Below are 15659 nucleotides of genomic sequence, written 5' to 3' on the forward strand. Positions count from 1 at the left end.
CTGTAAGACCATGCTGGCAATTGAATAACTTTATGTAAGTCATTGTTTTGTATTCCAAACCACTGATGGTTTCAAAGGTCACTACTCACGAACTCTGTTGCGATATACGGTTGAAACGGGCAATGAAAACCTGAATAATAATTGTGCACATTTTTTTTTTCAAACTTTCACAGTAACATTTGCATGTTGTGCAGTGGATTTCCAAAGTCCAAAGGCCCTCGTTTGACATTTGAAATGCGTACAGACTGCGAGCGCGAGCACTGCTCTGGATGCGTTTTTGTCAGTGGTCACTGCTGCTGCCATTGGAATGAAACCAATTTGAGTCTCTCCACATTGGACCCATGGTGTAATGGTTACCACGCAAGACATGCAATGCAGAGGTCACCGGCTTGATCTCCCGGCGCAGTAGTGGAAATAATTGAAAGGTTTCTTAAATCGTCTCCAACCTCTCCACCTAACAGTTTAAATGGGGACACCACATTCAATGGGCAGTTTGCGCATGATGCGGTATATTGTGGGGTTCGGTAGGGCAGCCGTATACATGCTGCACTATGAACACGACCATCTGGGTTCGATTCCTGCTCACGGTCAACACCAATGACGAGTATCTGAACCGGCCCTGAGCCTTCCCCAGGTCGACTGGGCCTAAAATGAGTACCTGGTGCTGTGTGTAAACATTGCCACTCGGCAGGCAAAGGGGCCGTTCATAAATGACGTCACGCACCTAGGGGGGGTCAGACATGTGTGACGAGGGGGGGGCGGTTTGAGAAATGACGTCACGTAAAAATGCGGAACTTTAAATAAATATAGACAACACGTTCTACTTAAATAGACTTTTTAATGTTTTCTCCTACAACATCAGAGTGCAGCGCCACATTAAATACGCACTACAATGACAATAGTTTAACGCGATTTGAAGCATGTTTAATTTTTTTGGAGGGAGGGAGGGGGGGCAGAGCTTTGTGACGTCATATTTGAGGGGGGGGTCTGACTTTTTGTGACGCCGTGTGACGAGGTAGGGGGGGGTGGTCAAAAATCATCCAAAATCGCGTGACGTCATTTATGGACGGCCCCAAAGGTAGCCGTGCGTGGGTGCTGGCCACTCACCCCCTCGTGCTGTGCCGGCCTTCGTAGGTGCAGCACTTGCTCCTCCAGTCTGTTAAGGCTATCCTGGCGATCTTTGTCTTTGTGTGTACTCCCACCTCTTCTGAGGTGTGTGGACGAGTGGAGGGGGTTCACAGAGCTCCCTCTAGTGGAGGCCCTTCTCCCAGCAGTGGCGTGAGCAAGCACTTGCAGGGCTGCACCTTGACCATGTTTAACAATTGATAGGAAGTATTGGTGTGTGGATTGCACAGATCGTTGATTACTATTTTCTTTGAACCTACCTACGTGACTTCACCGAAAGACCCAAAGAATATTATATACACAAGTCAAATGATTGAAACACCTTTTCCAGACGATACCGATGTATCTTCTTGGTTCTTTCGGTAAAGTCACGTAGAAGGGAAATAATAAAATAATTAAAATAAACCATAATAAAATACAATTCTCACGACGTTTCGGCCACAACGCAAGCAGCCGTCCTCCGCTGTACATTCACGAGTTTGCTACAAGAGCAAACTTGCTACAAGAGCAAACTCGTGATGGAAGTCGAGTCGTTGATCATGTAAATTAATCCGACTGACTACACTGAACTCAAGTTCAAGTTCATTTATTAGGTATAGCCCTGTGAGCCATTCGGCTCTTGAATCGGGTGCAACCGCAACAAACAAAAACATGAACAAAAAAACATCTTAAAGTGAATATGTGACTAAGTGCAAACAGAAAATCCAAGAAAAGACAGCAAAATATTGCAGAAAAAAACACCGTACACCAACGCTGTGTGCAAAAATCCCAGTGGGATGCAAGTCAAACAACAACAACCATAAGACAACTTAGATTAAGGCCATCAGTCTAACTCTGTACTACAAAAACAGTATAGCTATTTGAAACAACACTGTATTCGGGAAGTAATAAAATAAATACATTGCAATCGCCCTCGGGAGCAAATCTGACTCTTTTTGAGCAGGTCACACCTGACAGCTTGGACAATAAAATTGCATAGATTCATTTAGGCATTACACGCACAAACCTGTCGCTGACAAGGAATTTTTCACAGTCGACTAACAAACTGATCTATGGTGTAGTCCATAGACAAAATACAATGCTGTGGCCTGGGTATGTAAATGATAGACATGTGAATGGTGTCTTATGAGTCTTGAGATGATTAACTGACACAAAAAAATATCACGTGGCCATTCGACATAAGATAAAAGACGAGTTTGTGCTGGGAATCTTTAGACAATAGGACAAACGAGACTGACCGTGCTTAGAAAAGGCAGAATGATGTACCCTATGATGAAGTCATTGGCATGTTCAATAGTATACTAAACCATCTATGGGACCTTTTTGCCACGATCAAAAATTATGAAAAAATAATAAGAGGTTTTACCCTTTCTGGCAATAAAACAGATGTGAAGATTTTCAAACACCAAAAAGATACCTATTGCAAGGCATGTTGATTAAGTTATTAGGCAATAGACTGACACTCCAACCTCTGAAAGTCTTCATAAAAATATATAATACGGTATGTTAATATATGGTCTGTGTGGGAATTGGGCACAATAAATGGTTTTTAAAGGAGTCTTTGATGGCATCTTTCGACAAAAAGACTGACAAACTAAAACACAATACGATGGGGGTCTTCAGAATATCGATTGACAACTTCTACACTTTGATGACATCATTAATAACATGGCAGAACAGTCGCTGAAGCTATCTTTAGATAACATACCAATCTAAATTGACAATGTTACAGGCTACACGGGGGATCTTTGTCTTTGTTTGCAGTTGTGTGGCGGTTAGCGAGTGGACGATTATCTGAACCGGTCCTGTGCCTCCCCCTAGGTCGACTCAGCCTCAAACGAGTAACCTGGTGCGGTGTGTAGTGAACGTCACCGCTGTTGAGAGACAAAGGCGGTCGGGCGTGGTATCGGCCACCCCCTCGTGTGCCGCACCGGCGTTCATAGGTGCCGCTCGCTCACAGCACTTGCCCCAAGTCTGTTGCAGGCTACACGGGGGACCTTTGTCTTTGTGTGCCACTGTACCGGTCACTGTACGCGGTGCATTGCAAGTGCGGGTGCAGCGTTGCCTTTATGCGGACATTTAGAACTTACAAGAAATAAGAATATCTAAACCTTGTGGGGGGGGGGGGGGGAATGTACAAAATCGGTGGCGAGAGACGATGAGGAGGAGGCTTTTGGATCATCGAAGTATCGATGAACTTGAACTTGATGTCAATGCGTGGTATTTTATCGCTGTAAAAGTTCATTAATTGCTCTATGTACAACGTAAAATGCACGTGCGTTACACTCCGTGCGACACTGAGGCGAGGCACTTATTGTAATTGACAGTAAACATTATCTAAAGCTGAACATACGCACGATATTGCCGGTAGGGTCAACATTGCACGGTGCGATACGCTTCAAACTATTGCGGTGCATACGCTGCACAACCGTAACAGCGCAAGCACGAATAGTACAACAACGTTGTTATGGCGTCGTAACACAATCCTAACTTCTTAAACATAACCGTGATTCAGTCATAACGTCAAAAAAAATCTCGAAGAAAAACAGGGCCCAGACACCGAGAACGATAGGCCGCAGCCCTTCCGCCTTTCCTGCTCAGCCTGCCGGCTTTGTTGCGCCCAACCCGGCCGCGTCATGAGGCTGCAGGGGGGTCGCCTGCTGCTGCGGGCAATGGGGACCTTGGCCTCGCGGGGTCCCCTGAGGCCACGGGGACCTCGCTGCTGGGGCCGGCGTCTCTCCATCCCCGCTGCTGCAGCCTCGTCCAGGTTGTACAGCTCTGCGAGCTGGGCAGAGGCGACCTTCCAGGACCCCAGGCTGCAGAGGTACCTGGAGAAGATAGTGACCGAGCCGCGGGAGATGGGGGGTGATGATGGTGAGGTGGTGATGATGGAGGGGGGGAAGGAGGTTGGTATGAGCCCCGGGAAGAAAGCGACCGTGGCTGCCTACGTGAAGCAGCTGCAGGCGAGGCGGGAAGAGATGCGGCACCTCGACTCCTTGCTACACGGTGAGAGGACATTCCCTGTGCAGCTGCACAATGACACGGTGCACATTTATAAAGGGGTTTATCCCTGATGCAGAATTACATGGTGCATCAACAACCTGCTACACTGTAAGGTGACATAACTACCTGCTACACTACAAGGTGACATCACTCCCTGCTGCACTATGACATGGTGCATCAACTACCTACTACACTACAAGCTGACGTCACTCCCTGCTGCACAATTACATGGTGCATCCACTACCTGCTGCACAATTACATAGTGCATCACCTTCCTGCTACACTACAAGGTGACATCACTTCCTGCTGCACACGACATAGTGCATCAACTACCTGCTCACTACAAGGTGACATCACTTCCTGCTGCACAATGACATAGTGCATCACCTGCTGCACTATAAGGTGACATCACTACCTACTGCACAATGACATAGTGCATCACCTTCCTGCTGCACTACAAGGTGATATCACTCCCTGCTGCACTATGACATGGTGCATCACCTACCTGCTACACTACAAGGTGACGTCACTCCCTGCTGCACGATTACATGGTGCATCACTTACCTGCTACACTACAAGGTGACGTCACTCCCTGCTGCACATTGACATGGTGCATCAACTACCTGCTACACTACAAGGTGACGTCACTTACTGCAGCACAATTACATAGTACATCAACTACCTGATTACACTTTAAGGTGACATCACTACCTGCGGCACAATCACATAGTGCATCAACTACCTGCTGCACTATAAGGTGACATCACTACCTGCTGCACAATGACATAGTGCATCACCTTCCTGCTACACTACAAGGTGACATCACTTCCTGCTGCACTATTACATAGTGCATCAACTACCTGCTACACTACAAGGTGACATCACTTCATGCTGCACAATGACATAGTGCATCACCTGCTGCACTATAAGGTGACATCACTCTCTGCTGCACCAAGAGATAGTGCATCACCTTCCTGCTACACTACAAGGTGACATCACTTCCTGCTGCACTATGACATGGTGCAATCATAATTCAGCTGCATATGTGAGCTGACACATAACTTCCCATTGCACACTTAACACTAAACTATGAAACTAAACGACGTTTTATTTTACCAGGTAAGGCCCACTGACCTACGCAGCTCTTTTTAAGAAGCGATCTGCCCACAAATGATAGTCCAACGAAGTGGCTTATCACGTGTAAAGTTATAGCAGCCAAATACTCTAAACGCACGTTTCTAAATGTGGAGGGAAAAACCTGAGGACACGGACAAAAATCTACACGACCACGTGGGAGAGAGACACGCAAACTCCAAGTATTCAGGCGTCAGGGTCGGGATCGAACCCACGACCTCCTGTATACCAGGCGAGGCAGTTAACATAACGCCACTTACATAGTGCACTAACTTCTGTACACTTGAGACATGGTATAATCACATTCCTGCTCAAATGTGAGTTTAACCCATCATTGCCTGATGTAATGTGAGGTGACAGCATCTGCTTGCTCCACACACTGATAATACCAGCAGGCAGCTTATGGCCCAGATCAGTGATATTGGCCATAAGCTGCTTGCTGTGTGGTGCGATGATACGTCCCGCCTTTTACCAGCATCCAACAGCCATTTTGTGGATGAGGGCCCCCTCATATCGTGTGGGGACTGGAGGAATCCGATGAGCTATTAAGCTCTTTTTTCACATATCCAGTAGGGGCTGGTCAGCAAGTTACATCAACAGGCAATACAAACACCCCGATAGGTTTAGCACGGATGGCTCCGTACGGTGCGAAAGAAGTTCAACGTACATACGCAGTACAGGAACGGTAAGCAGGTCACACTTCACCGAGCTGGTCAGTGCAGTTTTGTTAAAGGTGTGGAACATGGAAATGGGAGGATAGAATTACAGTGGAACATTACGGGAATTAAATGCGCCAAATGCCCTTCGTGCTGTACCCTCCTGAAAAAAAATCTACCTTAGTACTCGGTGAGGCTTACCTGGATAACTGAAGGGCATTATAATACTGGCAAACATTAAACATGAATTCGGAGTCAACTTGCAGAGTGGAATTTTAATCAGGGAGAGAGGTGCATTAAAACATCCAGACCAGATGGTGGTGCTTTGTTCGTGAATAATTAAACACTCGGTATTTTTTTAAATTCACAATTGAATTGTAGTTTATGCGATCATGTTTGCTGATGTTTTATTCACAGCGTTGTGTGTGTGTGATTGTTGTACATTATGTAACAAGACGGCCAGTTCTGAGCGAACGTGTTTCATCAGTTTTTACCTTTCTGTGTTTTTGGGCAGATTGCGATGAAGAGATGAGAAAACTAGCTGAGGAAGAAAATGAAATCTGCAAAGCAAAAATTCACGAGTTGCAGGAAAAGGTACCCTATTTTCCTTAGGCATTGAAGTCCCCTTGGGTACCATTAACAATAATTATACTTGGGTATCATTGAAAAAATATTCTATGCAAATATTAGTTCTTACTACTAAACAATACATGCATACATACATGAATCTGTATAACTTCATAACCAAGTAAATTACCCATGTAAGTGCAAAGTGTAAGGACACTTTAGGTATATATAAAAAACAGACTGACAGTGGTGGTGCAGTAGTTTGCACATTACGCTGCAAACTTGGCAACCTCCGTTCGATTCCCTGCTCCAGCTCACATCAGTGGCGAGAAATATCTGAACTGATCCTGGCACTTACTCCCCTTCACCACCAACCTGCGCTGAGCAGCATGGTGCTCTATGATCAAACAACCCCCTTGAGTGGCATTGTGTGGGGAGACTTTTATCCAGCAGGAGAGTGACACAGGGCTGCAGTTTTTCAAAAATTGACAGTCCTTTGTCAAGCCACTGCTGGGTGAAGGCCCTCCCACACCGTACTGTTTTATTGGGGCTGTTTATCATACTTTGCCATGCTCGTCTCAGATGGGGTTGGTGACGTGAGATCCCAAGACCGCTTGAAATATCACTTGACACTGATGTTAGCCATGGCCAGGAGAAACGAGCTCGGGTTGCCTGGTTCATCGTACGATGAGCTAAACATTGTGTCACCGCCCCCCCCCCATTTAGGTGTCATTGAGTCATAAAACATTAGGTCACAATTTATATTTAATTGCACATGATGTTGCACAGCGGAAAAGGGCGGTGCTATAACATGTCTCAATCAAGCATTCATGTAACCATAGAGGTCCGGGGAGTGGTGACATGACTGATCGTTAACACGTTTGCAGCTTTTTGCAGAGGTTAACGGTTTGAGCCCAGGCATTTCCCTGATTAATATGAAGCTTCATATTGTACGTGAAAGATCCCGTGATGTCATTCTCTAGATTAGGCTATGTATGCCGGCTTCACGGTGCAAACTTGCCAAAAATTGGTCAAATTTACACCCAAATTAATTGTGCAAAACCACCTAGCAACATCTTCCCCCTACTGGCAGACTGTGTCCGTCTGTGAACCACAGTGCCTTCGTGAAAGCCTGCTGTGATACCAGTGTTCTTCATTGCAAGTCCCACGGGCCACTGGTGGCCTTTAGTACGGCCCCTGATGTGCAGCCCCCGACAATGCACAAATGTGAAAGCACCCCATCATGCTGTCAAACCCACTGGTTTCATATGTGTAGCTGCCCACACACTGATGTCTTTTCGGTGAAAGTGGGCCCCCCACTCTGAAAATTAGGGAAGAACACTGTGCTATACGAATTGCACAAATACTAAATATACTAAAGCATCATTAATTCTGATGCTTTTTGTACGCGTGTGTGTGTGTTGGGGCTGGGGTGGCGGGTCTTGCTGGCGCAGGTGCTGGCCTTGCTGCTGCCGGGGGATGAGGAGGACGAGGGGGAGCTGCTGCTGGAGGTGTATGCGGGCGTGGGCGGCCAGGAGGCAATGCTCTTCACGGCGGAGGTGTTCGACATGTACGAGAACTACGCGCTGCATCAGAACTGGTGCTTCGAAAGGCTGCAGTACCAATGGAGCGAGATGGGTGAGCGCCACCTTATACCAGTGATCTTCACTAATTTTCGGAGGGAGGAGGGGAGCACTTTCGCTGATAGGACATCATCAGTGTGAGGGCCGCCACACATTTGGAACCATTAGGATTTGACAGCATGATGGGGGATGTTTTCACATTTGTGTATCGTCGGGGACTGCACATCAGGAGCCGCACGAATGGCCACTAGATGCCGCCAGTGGCCCACAGGCTTTGCAATGAAGAACACTGGCTTACACAGCTCTTGCTATCCGCAAACGCATTCTCGTTATCCACAGGCACGTTGTTGCTCGCACACAAAAGACAAAGCTCCCTCTATAGCACTGCAGACCGTTGGGGCAAGTGCAGTTGAGCGAGCACCTATGAAAGCCAGCAGCATGGTACACGCAGAGGTGGTGTGGCTAGAACCACATCTGGCCATCTCTGATCTCACCAGTGTTGATGTTTACACACTGCACCAGATATCCTTTTGAGGCTGAATCGACCTAGGGGAAGCACAGGACCAGTTCAGATAATAACCACTGGTGTTAGTCTTGGCTGGAAATCAAACTCGGGTCGCTAGGGTTTGTAGCGCAGTGCGCTAACCACGACGCCACAGCTCCCGCCCCAACACGCACACACTCGCAGACACCACTACCGCCAGGCCAGGTGCGTCCTGTCTGCCAGAGGGTAGCGCGGCATGTAGCTTGAAAGAAAAAATGTAACTTACTTTCTCTTTAGAGCAGCTTGCAGGCGTGGTGCCAAATATCACAAGCGTGGCTGGCCGGCTGTGTTTTTTTATTAAATTGTAACAGTGGAAAATGAATGCCAACATCAACTTCAGTCAGACGGGGCACAGCACCAAATTTCTCATTGCCGCATACGGCTATCGAAAGGCGGGTAAGACGAGCATGTCCATTAGGCATATAATAATGGATCGATTCATTAACTAAAATTTATTCTGTCAATCCTCCGCTGGATGGGGTCCTGCCCACAACATTGAGCTACGGGGGTGATTGTGACCATATACTTAACCACACCGGTTGGTGAAGTTGGCGAGGCAAGCCGCTGGACATCACCACGCCATGCACACGCTCGCCTCTCCCACGAAGTCATGACCGCTTGAAGTTTTGAAAATTCACGGCAACGCGATCGCGAATTAAACACTCGCGAGGACCGTTTACAGAATCCACCCATACGCGTCCTTTTTTTCCCTTGTATATTTTTGTTGTTAATGCGTGCAGGGGGCCTGCGACACGCGACGGCGTGCATCACGGGCGAGGGCGCGTACCGCCTGCTGTGCTTCGAGGGCGGAGTCCACCGCGTGCAGCGGATCCCGCGCACCGAGTCGAAGGGGCGCGTGCACACCAGCACCATCACCGTCGCCGTGCTGCGCCAGCCCTCCGAGGTGACACGGGGATGGGTGATCATCGTGCGTTCCATTTCGTGTATAAGTTTGGTTCGTTTAGTTAGTTGTCCTTTCCCCGCACCTCCGATTAGCACGGTTGGATACGTACGTTGTGAAAGAAGTTCAACATACATCCGTAAAGAAACCAGAATCGATTTTTTTATTGAAAAAATATACCCTGCCGCCCACGCAACACACAGCCACATGTGTAGAGGAGGTTCCTGGTCCTTGCATTATTTTACCTTCTCCAAACTTTAAGCACGAGTTATAACGTTGTTAGACTAGCTTCAAAACACCCGTGCGCCATCATGCCACCCCTGCCGTGTGCACAGGAAGTTATCTTTTTGTACATGGCTGTCCCGAAAATGTACAGTCAAAATGAGTGTTTTTAGCATAATTTTTTTGTGAAAATATTATAAATCAGATATCAGCCCATAGGTGTCTCCAGTGAGCAAGTGCAACCAAGAAAAATCACTCCACTCAACGTTTTTGGCCGTTCTCCAGATCACATCACACCCTGAACAACAACAAAAATGCATTTTGGAAAGGTGCTACACTTTGATGGCACATTGCTCATTCTTTATACTGCTTTTGGTTCCTGAGTTGTAAAGAGAATGGCAAGAAACGTTTACTGCATCCATAGCGATACGATGAGACGTTGCAAAGGTCTATCTTTAAATATACTTTATGCTACTTTTGGTTCTTGAGTTATAAACAGAATGACACCGTATTGTTTTATTGGGGCTGTTTTAATGCATCGATCGCGGTACGATGAGACGTTTGCAAGGGTGTCTTTCAAAAGACTTCCACTGCAGAATCGATTGCAGCATTTTATACAACAATATACCATTGCAAAGTGGGGTGGGGGGTTACGGGGTGACACAAACCCAGCTAATGTTAGGGGTTTTTTTTATTTCTATTGAACCAATATCCCGGAGCAGGCAGCTGCGTGCGACCCCTTGGGATTCACGACCAACGGAGGGAATCGGATATTGTCCTGGCCCGATGCCCAGAACGTCCCTAATCTGAACAAGTTCACATTGTTAAACATTCGGCGGGGTTCCAGTTTTGAGTCACGCAGGTTCAGCAAGCTTGCCCTCGCGATGTCACTGCACCCCGTAAATCAAACATGTTAATGGAATTTTTTTCAAACTTTTAGTCGCACTGCTAAAAGTGAAAATTATAACTTTGCGTTTAGCCTGTCAGTAAAGTTAAATATTGCCTTGTCAAGTGAGTTGGATGTATTGCAGTTTGTTTAATGGATTTATATTTTCAATTATTAATATAAGTTATGTAATTCACGGATTAGCTCATTAATCAGAAGGCTTAGCAGCTTATGACGTGAAGGTTGTAAATGCAGTCAAGTTTAAGTAAAAATCCAATTTACATGGCTATACAGACAATAATTATACTGTAGTGCAATGCGACACATGCTTGTATATGTTAAACCCTCAGTTACATCCTAGGAGTGGAACTGCAGTGGTTAGTGCAATGTGCTATGAAGTTGACAACCTGAGTTTGATTCTGGACCGTGGTGACTAATGTGGTGAAGTATGGCAGAAAACTGCCACCACCTTTGACAAATGGGCGCTGAGCATTTCTCAACCTTTTGCCACGCACTAAGTTCGAGGAGTCTTCAGGAATTCAATACAAAACAGAATTTATATACTAGCATCTAAATGCAGCCGCATCTCCAGACACTTAAAACAGGGGGAAGAAAATAACATGGCAAAATTAGCTGCATGCAACATCAAAAGGAATTGGTCATCAGTGTTGACTTGAACAAGGACAGAGTCTCAACTGCACAAAAATCAAGTGTAAGAGAATTCCATACAGCAGGAGCAGAACCGAGAAGGAGCAACCGCCCATGGAACGACGGTTGACTGTGAGCTTTGTAAGAAGGATGCCTTTATTTCTGGAGCATAGACAACGTGCTGGAGAATCAGGTAAGATGAGAGAGGGGCAAAAGCTGGAGGAATGAAATGCTCAACACGCAGCCCAATGATGAAAACAACCGCATTTGGATTACTATTTGTTTGGAGTGCAGTGAACAGTTGTTAGCTTATGCGCTGCGTAGGCTCTAGCTAGCTCTGGCCTGGCCCCTTCCCGTTTCTATACTTTGCACTCCGATTGTTTTTTTGTACTCTTTGTTGCTGTAACTTTCTGACCCGCCTCCTGCTGGACATCTGTGAAAAAAGAGCTTCGTGGCTAATCGGATTGCTCCAGGATAAATGAAGAGGTTGATTCCGCGGTGTCTCTGACTAATTTTAAACTCAGATTGAGCTGAACATCAGCCCGAAGGAGCTCCGCATTGAGACGAAGCGGGCGAGCGGGGCAGGGGGCCAGAGTGTCAACACCACGGACAGCTCCGTGCGCATCACTCACCTCCCCACAGGTGTGGACACTCACACTGGCCCATTCTCTCTCTCTCTCTCTCCCTCTTACTGGGCCGTTCCTGCGGGCACACGTACGTACTTTTTTTTTCCATTGCGCTGAGACCGTGACAAACCGTCCCGGGTTTTAGCATCGCAAATTCATGGGCGGGAAATGTCTTTGTTCACTGATGATGGGTATATTTTTGTCCGTAACTAGCATATGATTTAAAACAAATTAGAATTTTAAGCGAAACTTGCTGTTTGAGTGGAAATGGTCTCTAAATTTTGGTGTACATATTCAAACATTCTTGTTTAAAAAAAAACATGGCCTTTGCTATATTTGTGTGTAATTTCAGCTTTCCAGCCTTTCCTACAAAATTTAAGCACAATCATCTATATTTTTTCAATACTTTTGGCAGTGGCTTTAACCTAAAAATAAATTAATGAAAAGGTTCTCCTCTGCACAAGCATCTTGTTTCCTCGATGGGCTCGTCACCTGCTTGTAAATAACATGAATGTATTTACGTGCGTATGTACGTATGTACGCATGCATGCGAAGGTGGCAGATTTTTTTTTACTTTGCTTTTTCTCCACTGCCAACACAGAGGATCCAATATCAGACAGGCAGACAGAAGTGGCCGGATGTGGTGCAGGCACCAACATGTCCTTGAGTGCTATGTGATATACGTGTGTATAATACGGCATAGCTTTCAGAACCAGCCCTAACATTCTCATTGACACACAAATGTTTTATTTATATTTGCTTCACTGCTGTATTTGATCTATTTTTGCTTTTGTAATTTTGGCAACCCGGGTCATTCCTGCAAATGAGACCATCCTAGCCCCTCACGAGTCCTCACCTAGCCAAAACAAAGTAAACTTGAAGCTTGTCCAAGTTTGTGAGAATTGACCGAGCGTTTTGGCCGCAGGCGTGGTGTCCGAGTGCCAGAAGGAACGCTCGCAAATCCAGAACCTCAAGCAGGCGATGACGATTCTCCGAGCCAAGCTCTACGACTTGCAGCTTGAAGAGCGGCTGAGCAAGCAGCAGACGGCACGCAAACTCCAGGTCCGCGGTTGCCACCGGCCCACGGCTCGCCTCGCCACTTGAAACAATTCTTCCAGTTGCCTTCCGCCGCTGCCGCTCTTTCGCCATTTGTGTCGCCGCGTGAAGACGGAACTCCTATAGGTGTTCCTAATTACGACCTTTTCACACACTGTGATGTATTCTTTATCTTATGCACATTCGCTTTCTACTGAAGCTCCTTGTTTAAAGCAGTTTGCGCATGGTATTACTGTACTTTTTTTAGATGGTCACTTTCTCAGCCACCAGCCAGTTGGATACGTGATGTTGGGCTGATGTATGTTTGTTGAACTTCTTTTGCACCGTACATAGCCAACCATGCCAATCGGTAATCTCACAAGCTCTGCGAGATCATCGCTTCCCACAGCACTACTTCCAGAGTCGCTCAGTTGCGTATATTATGTATAGTATACTAAGTAGTACACCTTTTCAGTGCCTTGCGTAGAATGATCGTCGCATGATAAAGGAACCAAATAATGAATTCACCAATGTGCAATGTTTAATCAAGTGGATAAATGAGTTTCGATTTAAAGCTTTCGTGACTGCAGGGATTCATCTTCTTGGTTCTTTCGGTAAAGTCACGTAGAAGGGAAATAATAAAATAATAAAAATAAAACATAATAAAATAATTCTCACGAAAGACTTTCCGACAGATCTGTTCTTCACCTGAGAACGGCTGCTTGCGTTGTGGCCGAAAAACGTCGTGAGAATTATTTACTTATGTTTTATTTTTATTATTTTATTATTTCCCTTCTACGTGACTTTACCGAAAGAACCAAGGAGATGGATAAATGAGGTCTACCAAGTATTTTTTTGGTTCTTGCTCAACTTGAGAACCAAATTTAAGGTCGCATGGCTGCCCGGACTCAAACCCATGATCTCATCGGTGCGAGATCATTGCTCTTAACACAACGTGAACCACCTGAGCCACCCGGCCATCTCGTGGTAATACAAATATTTGAAATTCAACTGCAATTTAAGAAAAAATTGTCTCACAGTTTCGGTTCCCAAGTCCAGTGTAAACATTGTCCTTTCCTGCGGAAGTTCTGCAGTCTGTTGGGAAAGGCGAGGGCCAAGGAAGCACATTCTATTGTATACGGGAGGACAGCGGGAGGTCTGGCCCGGGTGTGTGTGTGCGTGCGCGCTTTCCTGAAATCCGTCAGAACCCCTGCTCTGCTCCCTTGCCCCGTTGTCCAGGTTGGATCCCGAGGCCGCTCGGAGAAGATCCGGACGTACAACTTCATGCAGGACCGGATCACGGACCACCGCATTGGCCGCACTGTGCATGGCGTTGCCACCTTCCTGGAGGGCGGGGAGGCCCTGGACCACATGGTGGCCGCCCTGCAGGAGGTCGCACGCACGGAGGCGCTCGCCGAGCTGCTCAGCTCGTACGACGAAGGGGCCACTTGACCCACGACCAAGCTTTTCATCGGTTGCCGGACAAGCCAGTGCCCAGGATAGATGCTGTGTTATCGTGAACTCACCCAACTCAGTCTCCTGTTGAGACCTCTACCTGAACCCGAAGTGGAATGGTGTTTCAGGGATGTGCTCCTGACAGCAGCACATACAACTTAACCCTAAACAGTCCACCTGGGCCCACCTCTCCGAACGAACCGTTAGCGTCTCAGCGATGCGTTGACTCAAGCGAATCGGTAACGTGTGTGTGTGCAATTACGCTTACCGGTAAGCCAGTGGAGTTATACTTGTCAAGGACACACCTGACCTATACCCAGCCTTCAGCATTTGCCGACTCACTTTGGCCCTGGACACCGATTGTGACCGAACGCCTATTCTTTAGCATCACCAGGACATCTCCAGCACGATCCTGACCCTGGCCGAGCACACAGTAACCTCAACGACTCGTCAATTTAAGGAAATCGGTATCGTGTGCGCCGTGGTTGAAGTCGGCACAGTTCTTCTCGAAGCGTTGCCTGCCTCCTGGGTGTTTTTACATGACCATGTTTTCTCTTCCCTTGCGAGTTCTATAGTGGCTTTTGGCAAAAGCCCTTGGCACGTGTCCGAGTGTAAAATACGAGGCTGGACTGCCGGCCACGGTGGCTGCTTCGACAAATTTTATTTTCTTTTGTAAAAATTTGCAAAAAAAAGGTTAAAACAATAAAATACAGAGACGGATCTGCTGTCGAGTAGTGCCTCCCGACAGCGTCAAACTGTGTCGAAGCGTGGAGTTGGAACTTTTCGAAAGCACGTTTTCAATTACAAAATAAACAAAGGGCGGAACTTTTTGTCCCTGCTAATAAAACATATCTGCTTGGGTGTTAGCGATGTGTTTTGGTGACGTGTTGTTGGAGCGCGTCTTTTGGCATGCCTTGTTGGCTTTTTACCCCACTCCTCTGCTGGGTGAACCAGGTAGAGCAATCTTGAATGAGCCCAGTAGGGCGCATATTGCTTGGCCTCGGTTCCATAACAACAACAAAAACTGGCGGGAGAGTTGGCACGAACTCGTAATTTGATATGTTTGTGTAGAAATATATAAAATGAATGAATGGCTTGATTGTGTTCACGCCCAGACACTGCAGCATTGCCCTATACTTTGCAGCTCAACAGAAAACAGCATTTTTTAACGAGAACTGTTTTAATCAGAATAACTTTTTCTCGATTATGGGAAAGCCCTTCGTCCCTTGATCTAAAGCTTTACACATTTGAGACATTGAGCACCTTAAGGTTAA

At 46.5% G+C, this 15659-nt stretch overlaps 1 protein-coding gene across 1 annotated transcript; it reads left to right on the forward strand.

Moving 5' to 3' along the window:
• Positions 1-3244: 3244 nt before the first annotated feature.
• On the forward strand, positions 3245-15382 carry MTRF1L (mitochondrial translation release factor 1 like). Its single transcript, XM_078873996.1, has 7 exons — positions 3245-4131; positions 6433-6512; positions 7940-8123; positions 9353-9516; positions 11794-11911; positions 12821-12957; positions 14170-15382. The coding sequence occupies exons 1-7, from the start codon at positions 3762-3764 to the stop codon at positions 14380-14382; spliced, it is 1266 nt and encodes a 421-aa protein (XP_078730122.1). The 5' UTR covers positions 3245-3761; the 3' UTR covers positions 14383-15382.
• The last annotated feature ends 277 nt before the right edge of the window (positions 15383-15659 follow it).

This window comes from Lampetra fluviatilis, chromosome 2, assembly GCF_964198595.1.
Source record: "Lampetra fluviatilis chromosome 2, kcLamFluv1.1, whole genome shotgun sequence".
Lineage (NCBI taxonomy): Eukaryota > Metazoa > Chordata > Hyperoartia > Petromyzontiformes > Petromyzontidae > Lampetra > Lampetra fluviatilis.